Source organism: Salvelinus namaycush, chromosome 19 (assembly GCF_016432855.1).
Source record: "Salvelinus namaycush isolate Seneca chromosome 19, SaNama_1.0, whole genome shotgun sequence".
Taxonomy (NCBI): Eukaryota; Metazoa; Chordata; class Actinopteri; order Salmoniformes; family Salmonidae; genus Salvelinus; species Salvelinus namaycush.
Window position 1 is genome coordinate 1,703,711 of NC_052325.1, and position 20,105 is coordinate 1,723,815.

Genomic DNA, 20,105 nt, shown 5'->3' on the forward strand with positions numbered 1-20,105 from the left:
GACTCAGGTAGTTATCTGTATGTCTCAGGTGACTCAGGTAGGCTATCTGTATGTCTCAGGTGACTCAGGTAGGCTATCTGTATGTCTCAGGTGGCTATCTGTATGTCTCAGGTGGCTATCTGTATGTCTCAGGTGGGTTATCTATATGTCTCAGGTAGTCTATCTGTGTGTGTCAGGTGGGCTATCTGTATGTCTCAGGTGGGCTATTTGTATGTCTCAGGTAGTCTATCTGTATGTCTCAGGTGGGCTATTTGTGTGTCTCAGGTAGGCCATCTGTATGTTTCAGGTGGGCTATCTGTGTGTCTCAGGTAGGCTATCTGTATGTTTCAGGTGGGCTATCTGTATGTCTCCTGTAGGCTATCTGTGTGTTTCAGGTGGGCTATCTCTATGTCTCAGGTGGGCTATCTGTATGTCTCAGGTGGGCTAAATGTGTGTCTCAGGTGGCTATCTGTATGTCTCAGGTGGGCTTTCTGTATGTCTCAGGTGGGCTATCTGTATGTCTCAGACAGGACAGGGTGAGCCAGAACAGGGTGAGGCAGGACAGGGTGAGGCAGGACAGGGTGAGGCAGGACAGTGTGAGACAGGACAGGGTGAGGCAGGACAGTGTGAGGCAGGACAGGGTGAGGCAGGACAGGGTGAGGCAGGACAGTGTGAGACAGGACAGGGTGAGGCAGGACAGGGTGAGGCAGGACAGGGTGAGGCAGGACAGGGTGAGGCAGGACAGGGTGAGGCAGGACAGGGTGAGACAGGACAGGGTGAGCCAGGACAGGGTGAGACAGGACAGGGTGAGGCAGGACAGTGTGAGACAGGACAGGGTGAGGCAGGACAGTGTGAGGCAGGACAGGGTGAGGCAGGACAGGGTGAGACAGGACAGAGTGAGACAGGACAGAGTGAGCCAGAACAGGGTGAGCCAGGACAGGGTGAGGCAGGACAGTGTGAGACAGGACAGGGTGAGGCAGGACAGTGTGAGGCAGGACAGGGTGAGGCAGGACAGGGTGAGGCAGGACAGGGTGAGGCAGGACAGGGCGAGGCAGGACAGGGTGAGGCAGGACAGGGTGAGGCAGGACAGGGTGAGGCAGGACAGGGTGAGACAGGACAGGGTGAGGCAGGACAGGGTGAGCCAGGACAGGGTGAGACAGGACAGAGTGAGGGAGGACAGGGTGAGACAGGACAGGGTGAGACAGGACAGAGTGAGGGAGGACCGGGTGAGACAGTAGTCTTTAGATTGTTATGAAAAGCGCTATAGAAATGTGTTACATTATTTATTATTATTATCATTATTATTATTAGTATTATGATATCCTGTCTGCTCATATGGACTGACCTCTTCAATTCAAACCAACAGGTTTTCAGTGGAATTCAAGTCTGGAGACTGAGATGACTTTAGCATAATGTTGATTTAGTGGTCAATTATACATTCCTTTGTGTATTTTCATTCGTGCTTGGAGTTATTGTCTTGATGGAAGATCGACTTGCGAACCTCCTGGCAGAGAAAACTAGGTTTTTGGCTAAAAGGTCTTGGTACTGGGTAAAATTCTTAATGCTGTTGACCTTAACAAAGGCCCCAGGACCAGTGGAAGCAAAATAGACCCAAAGCTTCAAAGGTCCACCACCATATTTTACAGTAGGTATGAGGCACTTTTCTGCATATGCTTCTGTTTTTCAACCCCAAACCCACCACTGGTGTGACTGGCCAAGGAGCTCCGCCTGGAGTTTGCACCGCCTGGAGTTTGCACCGCCTGGAGTTTGCACCGCCTGGAGATTGCACCGCCTGGAGTTTGCACCGCCTGGAGTTTGCACCGCCTGGAGATTGCACCGCCTGGAGTTTGCACCGCCTGGAGTTTGCACCGCCTGGAGTTTGCACCGCCTGGAGATTGCACCGCCTGGAGTTTGCACCGCCTGGAGTTTGCACCGCCTGGAGATTGCACCGCCTGGAGTTTGTACCGCCTGGAGTTTGCACCGCCTGGAGTTTGCACCGCCTGGAGTTTGCACCGCCTGGAGATTGCACCGCCTGGAGTTTGCACCACCTGGAGTTTGCACCGCCTGGAGATTGCACCGCCTGGAGTTTGCACCGCCTGGAGATTGCACCGCCTGGAGTTTGTACCGCCTGGAGATTGCACCGCCTGGAGATTGATAAACGGCATTTGCACTTTGATTGGAACCAGTGCTATGGTCAGATGATATACAAATAGAGCTCTCTGGCCACGCACACCAGTTAACCTCATCATCTGCACATCTACCACTCCAGTGGTTAATTACTATATTGTAATTATTTTGCCACTATGGGCCTTTTTTATTGCCTTACCTCCCTTATCCTACCTCAGTTGCACACACTGTATGTTTGTTCATTTCATTTGTAACTCTGTGTTGTTGTTTGTGTCGTACTGCTTTGCTTTATCTTGGCCAGGTCGCAGTTGTAAATGAGAACTTGTTCTCAACTGGCCTACCTGGTTAAATGAAGGTGAAATAAAAACAAAATCCTTGCAAGGGGAGGGTGCCGGAGTATTGAAAACAGGGATGCCAAATAATTGTGACTCTTTTCTGTTCGTTAATTACATGTTGAACAAAATCTCTTTATCTGAGCAATTGTATCATTATACAATAATCTAATTTTCCAATTGTATTGAGCATAAAATATAGCTGAGCGTATGTAGTCTTTATTTTATAGTCTTCTTTGCTCTTATCAAGGGTGCAATAATGATGGGTCTGACTGTATGTCTTCCTGACCCGATGGATCTGACTGTATGTCTGTCTGACCTGATGGATCTGACTGTATGTCTGTCTGACCTGATGGATCTGACTGTATGTCTTCCTGACCTGATGGATCTGACTGTATGTCTGTCTGACCTGATGGATCTGACTGTATGTCTTCCTGACCTGATGGATCTGACTGTATGTCTGTCTGACCTGATGGATCTGACTGTATGTCTGTCTGACCTGATGGATCTGACTGTATGTCTTCCTGACCCGATGGATCTGACTGTATGTCTGTCTGACCCGATGGATCTGACTGTATGTCTGTCTGACCCGATGGATCTGACTGTATGTCTGTCTGACCTGATGGATCTGACTGTATGTCTGTCTGACCTGATGGATCTGACTGTATGTCTGTCTGACCTGATGGATCTGACTGTATGTCTGTCTGACCTGATGGATCTGACTGTATGTCTTCCTGACCTGATGGATCTGACTGTATGTCTGTCTGACCTGATGGATCTGACTGTATGTCTTCCTGTCCTGATGGATCTGACTGTATGTCTTCCTGACCTGATGGATCTGACTGTATGTCTGTCTGACCTGATGGATCTGACTGTATGTCTGTCTGACCTGATGGATCTGACTGTATGTCTTCCTGACCTGATGGATCTGACTGTATGTCTTCCTGACCTGATGGATCTGACTGTATGTCTTCCTGACCTGATGGATCTGACTTCCTGATGGATCTGACTGTATGTCTGTCTGACCTGATGGATCTGACTGTATGTCTTCCTGACCTGATGGATCTGACTGTATGTCTTCCTGACCTGATGGATCTGACTGTATGTCTTCCTGACCTGATGGATCTGACTTCCTGATGGATCTGACTGTATGTCTGTCTGACCTGATGGATCTGACTGTATGTCTTCCTGACCTGATGGATCTGACTGTATGTCTTCCTGACCTGATGGATCTGACTGTATGTCTGTCTGACCTGATGGATCTGACTGTATGTCTTCCTGACCTGATGGATCTGACTGTATGTCTGTCTGACCTGATGGATCTGGCTGTATATCTTCCTGACCTGATGGATCTGACTGTATGTCTTCCTGACCTGATGGATCTGACTGTATGTCTTCCTGACCTGATGGATCTGACTGTATGTCTGTCTGACCTGATGGATCTGGCTGTATATCTTCCTGACCTGATGGATCTGACTGTATGTCTTCCTGACCTGATGGGTCTGACTGTATGTCTTCCTGACCTGATGGATCTGACTGTATGTCTGTCTGACCTGATGGATCTGACTGTATGTCTTCCTGACCTGATGGATCTGACTGTATGTCTGTCTGACCTGATGGATCTGGCTGTATATCTTCCTGACCTGATGGATCTGACTGTATGTCTTCCTGACCTGATGGATCTGACTGTATGTCTGTCTGACCTGATGGATCTGGCTGTATATCTTCCTGACCTGATGGATCTGACTGTATATCTTCCTGACCTGATGGATTTGACTTCCTGATGGATCTGGCTGTATATCTTCCTGACCTGATGGATCTGGCTGTATATCTTCCTGACCTGATGGATCTGACTGTATGTCTTCCTGACCTGATGGATCTGGCTGTATGTCTTCCTGACCTGATGGATCTGACTGTATATCTTCCTGACCTGATGGATCTGACTTCCTGATGGATCTGACTGTATATCTTCCTGACCCAATGGATCTGACTTCCTGATGGATCTGACTGTATGTCTTCCAGAACTGCTCCTTCCTTCTGTTCGTTACAGAGAGAGCATTCCAAATGGCACCCTGCTCCCTATGTAGGAGCTATTAGGGATTCAGACAGTGTAGGAATAAGCAGGCAAGGCAGAGAGCACAGCATGTCTTTTATAGCAGTAAATATTTATAAAGCATGAGCTGGGCTATCAACACAAATCGAGCTCTACATCGCCACGCTGCTCTGCAGTGGGAAGACCTTCTGTTTTTTTTTTTGTGGGAACATTTGACTCTGTCCCTGTACATTACTGGATCCTCACTCTGCTAACGGAGGATACGTGCTAACACTGCTACTGAACTCTACTGAAGGAGGATACATGCTAACACTGCTACTGAACTCTACTGAAGGAGGATACATGCTAACACTGCTACTGAACTCTACTGAAGGAGGATACGTGCTAACACTGCTACTGAACTCTACTGAAGGAGGATACATGCTAACACTGCTACTGAACTCTACTGAAGGAGGATACATGCTAACACTGCTACTGGACTCTACTGAAGGAGGATACGTGCTAACACTGCTACTGAACTCTACTGAAGGAGGATACATGCTAACACTGCTACTGAACTCTACTGAAGGAGGATACGTGCTAACACTGCTACTGAACTCTACTGAAGGAGGATACATGCTAACACTGCTACTGAACTCTACTGAAGGAGGATACATGCTAACACTGCTACTGGACTCTACTGAAGGAGGATACGTGCTAACACTGCTACTGAACTCTACTGAAGGAGGATACATGCTAACACTGCTACTGGACTCTACTGAAGGAGGATACGTGCTAACACTGCTACTGAACTCTACTGAAGGAGGATACATGCTAACACTGCTACTGAACTCTACTGAAGGAGGATACGTGCTAACACTGCTACTGAACTCTACTGAAGGAGGATACATGCTAACACTGCTACTGAACTCTACTGAAGGAGGATACGTGCTAACACTGCTACTGAACTCTACTGAAGGAGGATACGTGCTAACACTGCTACTGAACTCTACTGAAGGAGGATACGTGCTAACACTGCTACTGAACTCTACTGAAGGAGGATACATGCTAACACTCCTACTGGACTCTACTGAAGGAGGATACGTGCTAACACTGCTACTGAACTCTACTGAAGGAGGATACGTGCTAACACTGCTACTGAACTCTACTGAAGGAGGATACATGCTAACACTGCTACTGGACTCTACTGAAGGAGGATACGTGCTAACACTGCTACTGAACTCTACTGAAGGAGGATACGTGCTAACACTGCTACTGAACTCTACTGAAGGAGGATACGTGCTAACACTGCTACTGAACTTTACTAAAGGAGGATACATGCTAACACTGCTACTGAACTCTACTGAAGGAGGATACATGCTAACACTGCTACTGAACTCTACTAAAGGAGGATACATGCTAACACTGCTACTGGACTCTACTGAAGGAGGATACATGCTAACACTGCTACTGAACTCTACTGAAGGAGAATACGTGCTAACACTGCTACTGAACTCTACTGAAGGAGGATACGTGCTAACACTGATACTGAACTCTACTGAAGGAGGATACATGCTAACACTGCTACTGAACTCTACTGAAGGAGGATACATGCTAACACTGCTACTGAACTCTACTAAAGGAGGATACATGCTAACACTGCTACTGAACTCTACTGAAGGAGGATACATGCTAACACTGCTACTGAACTCTACTAAAGGAGGATACATGCTAACACTGCTACTGAACTCTACTGAACTCTTAGTCACAGGGCTGCGATCCAAATGGCACATTATTCCCTACATAGTACATTACTTTTGACCAGAGCCCTATGGGCACTATGTAGGGTGCCGTTTGGGAAACAGACACATAATCTATATTTCAGCAAAACGGCACAAGGCGGTGTGGTATAAGGTCAATATACCATGGCTAATGGCTTTTCTTAGCTACAACACAGCCCTTAGCTGTGGTATTTTGGCCGTATACTGCAATCCCCCCGAGGTGCCTTATTGCTATTACAAACTGGTTACCGACGTAATTAGAGCAGTAAAAATACTTTTTTTTTGTCAAACCCGTGGTATACGGTCTGATATACCATGGTTGTCAGCCAATTAGCGTTCAGTGCTCGAACCACCCGGTTTATCATTCTGGATATAACATAAAAAAGAACAGTTGATAGTAACATTACTGGGGAATATGAATATCTCTGTAAAGGAAAATAGATATTATGAGATGACTGATAGGGAATGGGGATCCATTTGGGATGCTCACTGTGTGTACAACTGACTAGGTATCCCCCTTTCCCTGAGTAATCTATCAGTAGGATTATGTAAGTAAAATCCCAGCTATGCCTTTCGGAGAGAGCCATCATGCAATGTAAGCATTGGGATATTACTCAGGAAATGTCGTCACGGAACATTTCCCAAATTACACTAACGTCTTAATGAGAGAGAGAGAGAGAGAGAGAGAGAGAGAACGAGAGCGCGAGAGAGAGAGAGCGAGAGAGAGAGAGCGAGAGAGAGAGAGAACGAGAGAGAGAGAGACAGAGACAGAGACAGAGACAGAGACAGAGAGAACGAGAGAGAGAGAGAGAGAGAGAGAGAGAGAGAGAGAGAGAGAGAGAGAGAGAGAGAGAGAGAGAGAGAACGAGAGCAGCATACAAACACCACCTCCTCTCTGGCCATGTGTGAGCAGCAGTAATCACAGCAGGGCATCATATCATCATGGTTTACTCTCTCTCTCTCTCTCTCTCTCTCTCTCTCTCTCTCTCTCTCTCTCTCTTCTCTCTTCTCTATCTATCTCCCCTTTCTTTCTCACTCTTCCAGTACTGGACAGCTTGTATAGACAGGATCCAACATCTTGGCCCTGAGAGTTGATGAACAATTACTCACACATACACTAGTAGAGAGGATAGTACATGGTACCACTAGTAGAGAGGACAGTACCTGGACCCTGCATGGTACCACTAGTAGAGAGGACAGTACCTGGACCCTGCATGGTACCACTAGTAGAGAGGACAGTACATGGACCCTGCATGGTACCACTAGTAGAGGACAGTACATGGACCCTGCATGGTACCACTAGTAGAGAGGACAGTACCTGGACCCTGCATGGTACCACTAGTAGAGAGGACAGTACATGGACCCTGCATGGTACCACTAGTAGAGAGGACAGTACATGGACCCTGCATGGTGCCACTAGTAGAGAGGACAGTACATGGACCCTGCATGGTACCACTAGTAGAGAGGACAGTACATGGACCCTGCATGGTACCACTAGTAGAGAGGACAGTACATGGACCCTGCATGGTACCACTAGTAGAGAGGACAGTACATGGACCCTGCATGGTACCACTAGTAGAGAGGACAGTACATGGACCCTGCATGGTACCACTAGTAGAGAGGACAGTACCTGGACCCTGCATGGTACCACTAGTAGAGAGGACAGTACATGGACCCTGCATGGTACCACTAGTAGAGAGGACAGTACATGGACCCTGCATGGTACCACTAGTAGAGAGGACAGTACATGGACCCTGCATGGTACCACTAGTAGAGAGGACAGTACATGGACCCTGCATGGTACCACTAGTAGAGAGGACAGTACCTGGACCCTGCATGGTACCACTAGTAGAGAGGACAGTACATGGACCCTGCATGGTACCACTAGTAGAGAGGACAGTACATGGACCCTGCATGGTACCACTAGTAGAGAGGACAGTACATGGACCCTGCATGGTACCACTAGTAGAGGACAGTACATGGACCCTGCATGGTACCACTAGTAGAGGACAGTACATGGACCCTGCATGGTACCACTAGTAGAGAGGACAGTACATGGACCCTGCATGGTACCACTAGTAGAGGACAGTACATGGACCCTGCATGGTACCACTAGTAGAGAGGACAGTACCTGGACCCTGCATGGTACCACTAGTAGAGAGGACAGTACCTGGACCCTGCATGGTACCACTAGTAGAGAGGACAGTACATGGACCCTGCATGGTACCACTAGTAGAGAGGACAGTACATGGACCCTGCATGGTACCACTAGTAGAGAGGACAGTACCTGGACCCTGCATGGTACCACTAGTAGAGGACAGTACATGGACCCTGCATGGTACCACTAGTAGAGAGGATAGTTATTTTTATTTCACCTTTATTTAACCAGGTAGGCCAGTTGAGAGAAAGTTCTCATTTACAACTGCGACCTGGACAAGATAAAGCAAAGCAGTACGACAGAAACAACAACACAGAGGTACACATAAACAAACATACAGTCAATAATACAATAAAGAAAGTCTATATACAGTGTGAGCAAATGTAGTAAGATTAGGGAGGTAAGGCAATAAAATAGGCCATAGTGGCGAAATAATTACAATTTAGCATTAACACTTGAGTGACAGATGTGCAGATGATGATGTGCAAGTTGAGATACTGGGGGTGCAAAATAGCAAAAAAATAACAATATGGGGAGGAGGTAGTTGGGTGGGCTATTTACAGATGGGCTATGTACATGGACATGGACCCTGTAGGCAGCGCATCTGCCGCCTTCCTACCGACCGGAGGCCTTACTTCACGCTATAACCACGATGCAACACAATCGTGGGATTCAAAGTTCCCTTTTCACTCCTCACGTATCTAGCTTTAACCCAGCTTTGGTTGAACGGGACGAATTTCGGCAGAATCAACTGACTTCCCTACTAACGGGCCCTTTGGTCCTGCATGGTACCACTGTGAGCCAATAGCCATTCACCAACATGTCATGTTTTGTACGGGGGGGATACACTGTTGATACACTGTTGTCTGTTCCTGATGTAAATGACATTCCATCCTCTTAATTAATATGAAGTAGTAGATAGAGGGTGTGGAAACGGGGGGACAAGTCATGAAGCCCTTTTCCAGGCAGGATAGTAGAGTGGTTGAGTTCAGTGTGGCTAACTGTGAGTGACAGGCGGTGCAGAGAGAAAAGGAGGGTTGCGAAAGCTGACAGATTGGCTGAAGGGACTATCCATCCAGCTGGACTAGAGCCAACCCTCAGAGAAATCACGCTAAGGGAAGATTTGGTTTTCACAGTCAGTCTGCATTGCACGATCGACACTGAACACACTACAGAATGTCCTCGGGACAGAACGAGGTTGAAATACCAACAGTATGGTTTGAATCTTAGTTTTATAACCACTGTTTTACCACAATTCAGGAAGTTAATTCACATTTCAAATCCAACTTCTTTTTGAATTGACTGAATTGAAACGGAATTGGTCCCAACTCTGGTTTGTACATCTTATCTCAGTCTATAAATGGTTCACCAAATTTACTAATAGCTGATCAATAACTGCCTCTCTTCAGTGTTTTGCTCTTCAGAAGCGTGCACCAAGGCGATGATGTTATTATCGCAACGCAGAACATACGTGCACATGGTTTTAGGTGTGAACTACTTAGTTAATAAACACACTGCCATTATACACTTAGTAGGTCATTCACTGGTTCTCAAGGAAATCAAAGAGGGGAAGTAAAAAATAAACATCCAAGAAAATATTCGTAAAAATCCTCATTATTATTATCCTCTGCACCAAAACAACATGAACAACAAAGAAGAGAGAAAGGCTGGCTGAAGTGGTTGAACTTCAACAACTGGCTCTGTGTGAACAGAGAGGCCTAGCAACCCATGGTCAGAATTATTCATGATAAAAGGAGACTGTGCCATTTCAATCCTGAGAGCTCAGATGTAGCTTTATCAGCAGAGCCACTTCTAAAACGATAGTTGTTTTGAGGTGGTTTGGTTCATTCGTCAGGACTAATCTGTGATGCCACTTCTAAAACGATAGTTGTTTTGAGGTGGTTTGGTTCATTCGTCAGGACTAATCTGTGATGCCACTTCTAAAACGATAGTTGTTTTGAGGTTGTTTGGTTCATTCGTCAGGACTAATCTGCGATGCCACTTCTAAAACGATAGTTGTTTTGAGGTGGTTTGGTTCATTCGTCAGGACTAATCTGTGATGCCACTTCTAAAACGATAGTTGGTTTGAGGTTGTTTGGTTCATTCGTCAGGACTAATCTGCGATGCCACTTCTAAAACGATAGTTGTTTTGAGGTGGTTTGGTTCATTCGTCAGGACTAATCTGCGATGCCACTTCTAAAACGATAGTTGGTTTGAGGTTGTTTGGTTCATTCGTCAGGACTAATCTGTGATGCCACTTCTAAAACGATAGTTGGTTTGAGGTTGTTTGGTTCATTCGTCAGGACTAATCTGCGATGCCACAACGCAAAACAATTTTTGCAGTATTGACCAATATGTACACTAAAATCTTCAGTGGGACGGCTGAGATAGTTCACGTACACATTGCAGTCATTAAATACTATTTCAACTCAATCGTGCTGACGGAAAGTCAAAGATGGCATTTGTTTCCTACAATATCTCCATTGACCAGTGTATGCATAACAACCCTGTATGAACAAAATTTGCCGTTTTCCTATGCTACTATGTAGTTTGACATCAACGTACCTGGCAGATGGAATTTTGATAATGAATAAAGAAGTCTCCATTGCCCTACGGCTTCATAGCTCTATCTTTGGTTGTTAACTTTGAGGATAACCACCGGCCTCTACAGAGAGAGGAGGGAGGGAGGGAGGGAGGGAGGGAGGGAGGGAGAGAGGGAGGGAGGGAGAGAAAGAGAGAAAGAGAGAGAGAGAGAGAGAGAGAGAGAGAGAGAGAGAGAGAGAGAGAGAGAGAGAGAGAGAGAGAGAGAGAGAGAGAGAGAGAGAGAGAGAGAGAGAGAGAGAGAGAGAGAGAGAGAGAGAGAGAGAAATGTTGGCAGAGAACCAGGCTTGATGTTATTCAGCCACCCACTCTGCTGTCTTCTCTCTCCTCAGTGTCAGCAGGGTGAGTCAAGATGAGACAGAGGAAGAGCAGAAGTGGGATTAGCTGTTTTGAGGAGTATCGATTAGAAAATTAGAGATAGATCCAGGACTTCACAAAGGCTCTTGTATATGACTCTCTATCTTAGGAATCCCACCAGTTCATACAAATAGCTTATTGGTTGTGTCTTTAGTGGACTGGTCCAAAGTAAACCTCATGATGATTGGTTTAAAGTGGGCAGAAGTGTTCCTGAACAATTCTAACTGCCTGAAATTCGTTTTTGAAAATTAGATATGATTTTTGTCACTTGTACAGTTTGGTTTATCCCATTCCATATCAGGAATGTTACGCTGAGATTCTGAGCATGTGTTCCATGTGTTCCAGATCTTAATCAGGGTTTGGGAGTAACAGCATTTACACGTAACTGATTACAAACAATTGTAACTGTAATATGTTGCGTTACCAGCAACAACAACAAAAATGTAATCAGATTACAAATACTCTTGAAAAACTTGATGATTACTTCCAGGATTACTTTTTAAATTCATTAAGATTATTCGCACCCTTCTGCTTTCTCAATGACATTCAAATCAGCATTGATCAGGAGGCTAATTTAAGTTTGTTCCCACCTGAGTGAGTCCTGCCCATAAGTCAAAAAATACTACATGCGTTTGACGGATCGCGGGACAAAGCAGGATTAAGGTTTTTATAGGCTAAAGTCCAAGCTATGTCTCCCAATGTTGCCACTGCTGTCGGCATCCAAAGATTATCCAACTTAAATACACGCTTGGAGGTAAGGAGGATAGGCAGGGTGTGATTTATGAGGGAGCCAGCTCCCCTGGACGAGACGTCCAGCTCCCCTGAACGAGATGTCCAGCTCCCCTGAACCAGACGTCCAGCTCCCCTGAACCAGACGTCCAGCTCCCCTGAACCAGACGTCCAGCTCCCCTTAACGAGACGTCCAGCTCCCTCCAGCTCCCCTGAACCAGACGTCCAGCTCCCCTGAACCAGACGTCCAGCTCCCTCCAGCTCCCCTGAACCAGACCTCCAGCTCCCCTGAACCAGACCTCCAGCTCCCCTGAACCAGACGTCCAGCTCCCCTGAACCAGTCGTCCAGCTCCCTTGAACCAGACGTCCAGCTCTCCTGAACCAGACGTCCAGCTACCCTGAACCAGACGTCCAGCTCCCCTGAACCAGACGTCCAGCTCCCCTGAACCAGATGTCCAGCTCCCTTCAGCTCCCCTGAACCAGACGTCCAGCTCCCCTGAACCAGACGTCCAGCTCCCCTGAACCAGTCGTCCAGCTCCCCTGAACCAGACGTCCAGCTCCCCTGAACCAGACGTCCAGCTACCCTGAACCAGACGTACAGCTCCCCTGAACGAGACATCCAGCTCCCCTGAACCAGACGTCCAGCTCCCCTGAACCAAACATCCAGCTCCCTCCAGCTCCCCTGAACCAGACGTCCAGCTCCCCTGAACCAGACGTCCAGCTCCCCTGAACCAGACGTCCAGCTCCCCTGAACGAGACGTCCAGCTCCCCAGAGACGTCCAGCTCCCTCCAGCTCCCCTGAACCAGACATCCAGCTCTCTCCAGCTCCCCTGAACCAGACGTCCAGCTCCCCTGAACCAGACGTCCAGCTCCCCTGAACCAGACGTCCAGCGCCCCTGAACCAGATGTCCAGCTCCCCTGAACCAGACGTCCAGCTCCCCTGAACCAGACGTCCAGCTCCCCTGAACCAGACGTCCAGCTCCCCTGAACCAGACGTCCAGCTCCCCTGAACCAGACGTCCAGCTCCCCTGAACCAGACGTCCAGCTCCCCTGAACCAGACGTCCAGCTCCCCTGAACCAGACATCCAGCTCCCCTGAACCAGACGTCCAGCTCCCCTGAACCAGACGTCCAGCTCCCCTAAATGCAACAAAAGTTCAAACTTTTTTTGTCGGATCTCTAAATGATGCTAATTGAACCATTCTTCTATTTGTTTTAAAAATGCACTGGTAAATATGTTTTACAGTGGTAAATATGAAACTAAAAGCTTTCAAATGAAACGAACACCCCCCCACCCCCCCCCATCTCTCTGTCATGGTGTCATGGTTTCATGGTGTCATGGTGTCATGGCGTCATGGTGTCATGGTTTCATGGTGTCATGGTTTCATGGTGTCATGGTGTCATGGCGTCATGGTTTCATGGTGTCATGGTGTCATGGTTTCATGGCGTCATGGTTTCATGGTGTCATGGTTTCATGGTGTCATGGTGTCATGGTTTCATGGTGTCATGGTGTCATGGCGTCATGGTTTCATGGTGTCATGGTGTCATGGTTTCATGGCGTCATGGTGTCATGGTTTCATGGTGTCATGGTTTCATGGTGTCATGGTGTCATGGCGTCATGGTGTCATGGTTTCATGGTTTCATGGTGTCATGGCGTCATGGTGTCATGGTTTCATGGTGTCATGGCGTCATGGTTTCATGGTGTCATGGTTTCATGGTGTCATGGTGTCATGGTTTCATGGTGTCATGGTGTCATGGTGTCATGGTTTCAACCATTTACGTCTACGTGGCTGCTGTCCTCTCCGCTGATTATCGGGCCTCAGCCGAGCTTCTCTATGCAGGTTACTTTTTTTCATCACGACCGGCCGGCAATCAGAGTTTACCCATTCATTTTGTTACTTCCCTGGCTACCACTAGGTCTGTTGGAAGTTCATGGTAATATACACATTGTAGTCTAGTCTAGTAAATCGACCATGTGTGTTAGGGTGACCATCCCGTTTTTTTTTTACCCGGGACATTTTCAGACTCATTTCAGGTGTCCCGACTTTTCAGGCAACAAAAAAAAATTGTAATTTATCAGCAATTCGCATTAATTAATGTAGACCTAATCAATGGCAATTGCTAAATGTCATTTAAGCACACTTTTTTTGTGTGTTTTGTAACAGATGTCTATTTCCATTCATCAACTGGCAGGAGTATACATGCAGTTAGGATGTTGGTATTATTTTGGTGGGGAGTGGACAAACATGCACAGGTAGCTTACTTTTCCAAGTGATTTGTTTTGACAATCAGATTCATACCACATTAAAAGGTCATTCATTATTACCCTTTTAAATTACGTCTGTATTATTGTAGGCCCATAAAAAAATTGTCTTGCTCTTGCACTCAATAGAGACCCTCGAAAGTCATGATTTAATTGGCACTCTGAAGACAGCAGGGGTGTAGCCTACGGGCGATACAGATACCACTTATTATTGATATCTACACTACATAGCGCATTGATGTGAATCACACTGCTGCTCTCTCATTTAGCTTTTTGCTGCGAATGATGGATTGTGGTTGTTGTGGATGGCTGTTCACAAATGCACATGTGTATTTTAACCCAATGAATGGTCGAATTTAAGAAGTTTAAAGCTGCCATATCAGTCAATGTTTTTGCGACCAGTGCACCAGTGAAAAATATACTCTTGTAACAGCTGCATAGTGTGGATCTAGGGCCTGTTTAATGCAGGGGCTAACAGCGGATGAAGCCCTGGGGCCCAAGCCTGTGGGGGCCCTTGAGGCAGAGAAAATTACATTTATTTATTTATTTTATATTTTTTTATAGATAGCCTGCTACCGCTCTTCTAATCATGAAATGGGGGAGGGGAGAATAAGAGCTAAGGGGCCCTGGGGGGGATGGGGGGGGGTCCTGCCATGGTTGGGCAACTGGGGGGGGTCTGCCATGGTTGGGCAACTGGGGGGGGTCTGCCATGGTTGGGTAACTGGGGGGGGGTCCTGCCATGGTTGGGTAACTGGGGGGGGTCCTGCCATGGTTGGGTAACTGTGGGGGGTCCTGCCATGGTTGGGTAACTGGGGGGGTCCTGCCATGGTTGGGTAACTGGGGGGGTCCTGCCATGGTTGGGTAACTGGGGGGGTCCTGCCATGTTTGGGTAACTGGGGGGGGGGGGGGGGGAGGGGGTCCTGCCATGGTTGGGTAACTGGGGGTGGGGTCCTGCCATGGTTGGGTAACTGGGGGGGGTCCTGCCATGGTTGGGTAACTGGGGGGGTCCTGCCATGGTTGGGTAACTGGGGGGGTCCTGCCATGGTTGGGTAACTGGGGCGGTCCTGCCATGGTTGGGTAACTGGGGGGGTCCTGCCATGGTTGGGTAACTGATTCAGGGGTGGCACTATCCCCACCTCACGGGCAAAGCACTTTAGCCCCCCCCCCCTTTCCCGCAATTCCACATATTTTGCCATGGGGCGTAGAGAAAATGTTGCAGTTTTAAAGCTAATTACCTGCAATTCTACACATTTTGCCATGTTAATGACATCTGCGTGAGAGTGACTAACAAAGTCAAGGCAGGCCCCCTGGAGGTCAGGGCCCCTGGGCACATGCCCTGTGTGCCCGGACGGTATTCGGCCATGATTACTACCAATGTAGATAGCTGGCTAGGCTATCCATTGTTAGCTAACATCTGTGACTGTCAGTGAAATAACAAGAGGAAAACTGCACAACTACATCTATAAATATCTTGGTGTATTCTACTATTCTAACTGTCAACAGTAAGTTGAGACCCAGACTGAGTTCAAAAACAAAATTATGCTCAGGAAAAACACCTTGGCTAATCTATACTTCTATATTTCCAAGTCATATTCTCAGGACCACAGCCTCAGACTCAACCTGACATAAGATACACACACTCAGAACCACAGCCTCAGCCTCAACCTGGCATAAGATACACACACTCAGAACCACAGCCTCAGCCTCAACCTGACATAAGATACACACACTCAGAACCACAGCCTCAGCCTCAACCTGGCATAAGATACACACACTCAGAACCACAGCCTCAGCCTCAACCTGACATAAGATACACACACTCAGAACCACAGCCTCAGCCTCAACCTGGCATAAGATACATACACTCAGAACCACAGCCTCAGCCTCAACCTGACATAAGATACACACACTCAGAACTACAGTCCTATTCTTGAAGATCAAAGTGTATTAAATGAATTGGAATGACTGGAAATCTGACAGACTTTGGTTTGTCATGTAATGCTTGTCATATTATTATCTGTAGTAGAAAGCAATGGGTTATAAAAAAAGCCTACATAACTAATCTATAAAGTTAGATGCAACATCTGTTCATGGCCAGCTATGTAACCTCTTAACATTTATCCAGCAATAGATGTCGTTCAATTGGTCATATTCATATTTGAATATGCCTCTTAAAGGGAAAGTCATCTAAAAGTAACTGAAAGTATTCAGATTATGCTACTTAGTTTGGGTCATCCAGAAGTTATATTACCGATTACAATTTTGGACAGGAAACTAGTAACTGTAACAGACAACATTTAGAAAAGAGTGTTCCCAAACTTTTTTGACCTACGACCCCATTTTGATATCTGAAAATTCATCACAACCCCAACCATGTGAAAAAAAATGTATTTTAATTAACAGACAATGTTTACTTTTTTTATATTGAGGCTATTACAGTCAATTGCAAAACATTCTAACAGTATTTCTGATTGTATTCTCAACTCACCGTCACATACTGTTTAATGTGGGGCTATGACAGTCAATTGCAAATTAGTCTGACATAATGTATCTTATCTCTCCACCGCTAATGAGATGGGTATTATTGATGCATGTCGCTCCAGAGCTTCACAAATTCAAGGGGCGTGGTTGACAGTGTGCACCCTCTATCCTGTCACATCCAACCTGGATCTATATATATATATTTGTTTTTAATGCAGACGAGTGCACTGAATCAGCGTACCGTGAGTTTTAATGCTCGGAGGGAGACGGCACAGTCAGGAACCAAAACGGACCCATAATCACAACGTTTCTCAGAGGAGTGTTGATCTAGAATCAGATCCTACATACGATGAATTCTGGAAAGTGTTCAGACCCCTTTTCCCTATTTATCCACTGTTGTTATGTTACAGCCTTATTCTAAAATGTTTTCAATCAAATGTTTTCCTGAAAACAGGTTTTTAGAAATGTTTGAAAATGTATAAAAAAAATGTAACAAACATTCCTTATTTACATATGTATCCATAAGCATTGCCGTGCTAGAGGCGTCACTACAGATCCTGGTGTGATCCCGGGCCGTAACACAACCGGCCACGATCGGGAGTCCCATATGGCGGCACACAATTGGCCCAGCCTCGTCCGGGTTAGGGGAGGGTTTGGCCGGAGGGTCTTTACTTGGCTCATCACACTCTAGCGACTCCTTGTGGCAGGCCGGTCGCCTGCAGGCTGACCGCAGTCGGCAGGTGAACGGTTCTTCCTCCGTCACATTGGTGCGGCTGGCTTCCGGGTGGGCCGGTGTTAAGAAGTGCGCTTTCTGGCGGGGCATGACACGAACCTTCACCTCCCGAGTGCGTTGGGGATCAAAAAAAGGGGTAAAAAGAAGACTCAAGGCTGTAATCACTGCCAAAGGTGCTTTAACAAAGTACTAAGTAAAAAGTGTCTGAATACTGAAAAAAAAAAAAAAATGTTTTTTTATAAATTAACAAACTTTTCTCAAAACCTGTTTTTGATTTGTCATTATGGGGTATGCTGTGCAGAATGATGAGGGAAAAAACGATGTAATCCATTTTAGAATAAGGTTGTAATGTAACAAAATGTGAAAAAAGTCAATGGGTCTGAATACTTTCTGAAAGCACTGTCTAATCTGATCAGTTATTATCTAAAAGGGAAAACGTATCTCAGATCGGCGAGACGCTTTGTGAAGACGGCTGAGGCTCTGGCCTGATCAATCCACAGTAACCAAAACTCAATCTACAGGAACCAAAACAAATGAATGTGTTGTTTACAGCATTTGGTCACATGACAGCTCGATCAGCTGTTCGATGTCACTTACGGTAAGTCAACTGAGCTAGGATCACAGTCAAATGGACTTAGGTGATTTGGTCACTCATCTGTAGAATTTTCGGAGTATTTCCCCTGCCTGCTTGCTTTCAGTTCATTCAATTTCCCAAGTGCGTCTGTTACATAGGCAAGGAGTCACATTTTCTTTTCATTACACAGAAAGTCAAAAAAAGTATGATTTTAATATCCATTGTGAATGACAACGGTTCCTTCTCTCAATTCTAAAAATCTTTCCAACACTCCACCTGTACTGGCACGCTTTGATCCCGTACTGTACCTTCACATCGTTTTGCGAACAGGTGTTTGCGATGTAGTTTACAATCAAAGTTACCTGCTGCATATCTCCCAGTTCTGTACTCTTTTTCAGTTTCTGTTGCTCTCGGTGTATCCATTCTAGCACTCGAACCTTCACCTTCCGAGCCCGTGAGTTCATATGGCAGAGGGAGACACATTCATAACTAGAGTGTAGAAGGCCTGTCCGCCGTCCTGTGATAGATGGAGCTCCGTCTGTTCAAAAGCCCACCATTCCATCCCATGGAATCTGTTTTTCATCAATATAGCCAAGCAGCACACTGAACATCCCATCCCCTGTGCCGTTTCATGCTCAGGAATCGTGAGACAGATCAATATGTCCTCATGAATACGCTCCCCCAACATGTATAGCGAACAAAAGTCAGTGCGTGGGGCGTCTCGGCCCTCACAGCTAACGTCCATTTGGAGAGCATACAGTGGGGAGTTTGAGATGTTCTGTCAGAGTTTCCTCTTGATTGCTAGCTATAGCATCAATTATTTGTTCAACATTGATATCTGACAAAGGTATTGATGTGAGTTTCTGTGCCTCTGCCTCCCCACACATTGTTTTCACCATATCAATTGCGGCCGATAATATCAGTCTCTGCAGTAGTGTGTGGTTTCGTAGCGTAGTGGGATTAGCCATTCACCGTGGGAATGATTCAAGGGCAGCGATCAAGTGTGGCCTTTTCTCCACGATCTAACAGCAGTCTTTGGTTGAATTTTAACTTTCAGATTTGAACACCCGATGTCACAGGAAGGCCATAAAGATCATCAAGGACAACAACCACCCGAGCCACTGCCTGTTCACCCCGCTATCATCCAGAAGGCGAGGTCAGTACAGGTGCATCAAAGCAGGGACCGAGAGACTGAAAAACAGCTTCTATCTCAAGGCCATCAGACTGTTAAACAGCCACCACTAACATTTAGTGGCCGCTGCCAACATACTGACTCAACTCCAGCCACTTTAATAATGGGAATTGATGGGAATTGATCAAAAATGTATCACTAGCCACTTTAAACAATGCCACTTAATATAATGTATATGTATATACTGTACTCTATATCATCTACTGCATCTTGCCATCTTTATGTAATACATGTATCACTAGCCACTTTAAACTATGCCACTTTTATGTTTACATACCCTACATTACTCATCTCATATGTATAGACTGTACTCGATACCATCTACTGCATCTTGCCTATGCCGTTCTGTACCATCACTCATTCATATATCTTTATGCACATATTCTTTATCCCTTTACACTTGTGTATATATGGTAGTAGTTGTGGAATTGTTAGGTTAGATTACTCGTTGGTTATTACTGCATTGTCGGAACTAGAAGCACAAGCATTTCGCTACACTCGCATTAACATTTGCTAACCATGTGAATGTGACCAATACAATTTGATTTGATTTGAAGTTTCAATTCGATTTTTTTTTATACGGATAACCACATTACAATGATTCTGAGAAACAAAGACGACCTCATAGTTTGGGAACCGCTGATTTAGAAAGGAACCTGTCCAACCCTCGAGTGTAATGGTGTAAACTTGTCAATGCGAGAAGAAAGCATGTGACATGTAGTCGGACTTCAGTAAGACTTCATCCGGAGTCTAAATAGATTCTGATTG

General features: G+C 46.1%; 1 protein-coding gene across 1 annotated transcript; it reads right to left on the reverse strand.

Moving 5' to 3' along the window:
• Positions 1-457: 457 nt before the first annotated feature.
• LOC120064515 (keratin-associated protein 12-2-like) lies at positions 458-7,428 on the reverse strand. Its single transcript, XM_039015132.1, has 2 exons — positions 7,416-7,428; positions 458-1,218 (listed from the first exon to the last, which is right to left on the reverse strand). The coding sequence occupies exons 1-2, from the start codon at positions 7,426-7,428 to the stop codon at positions 458-460; spliced, it is 774 nt and encodes a 257-aa protein (XP_038871060.1).
• Between the last annotated feature and the right edge of the window lie 12,677 nt (positions 7,429-20,105).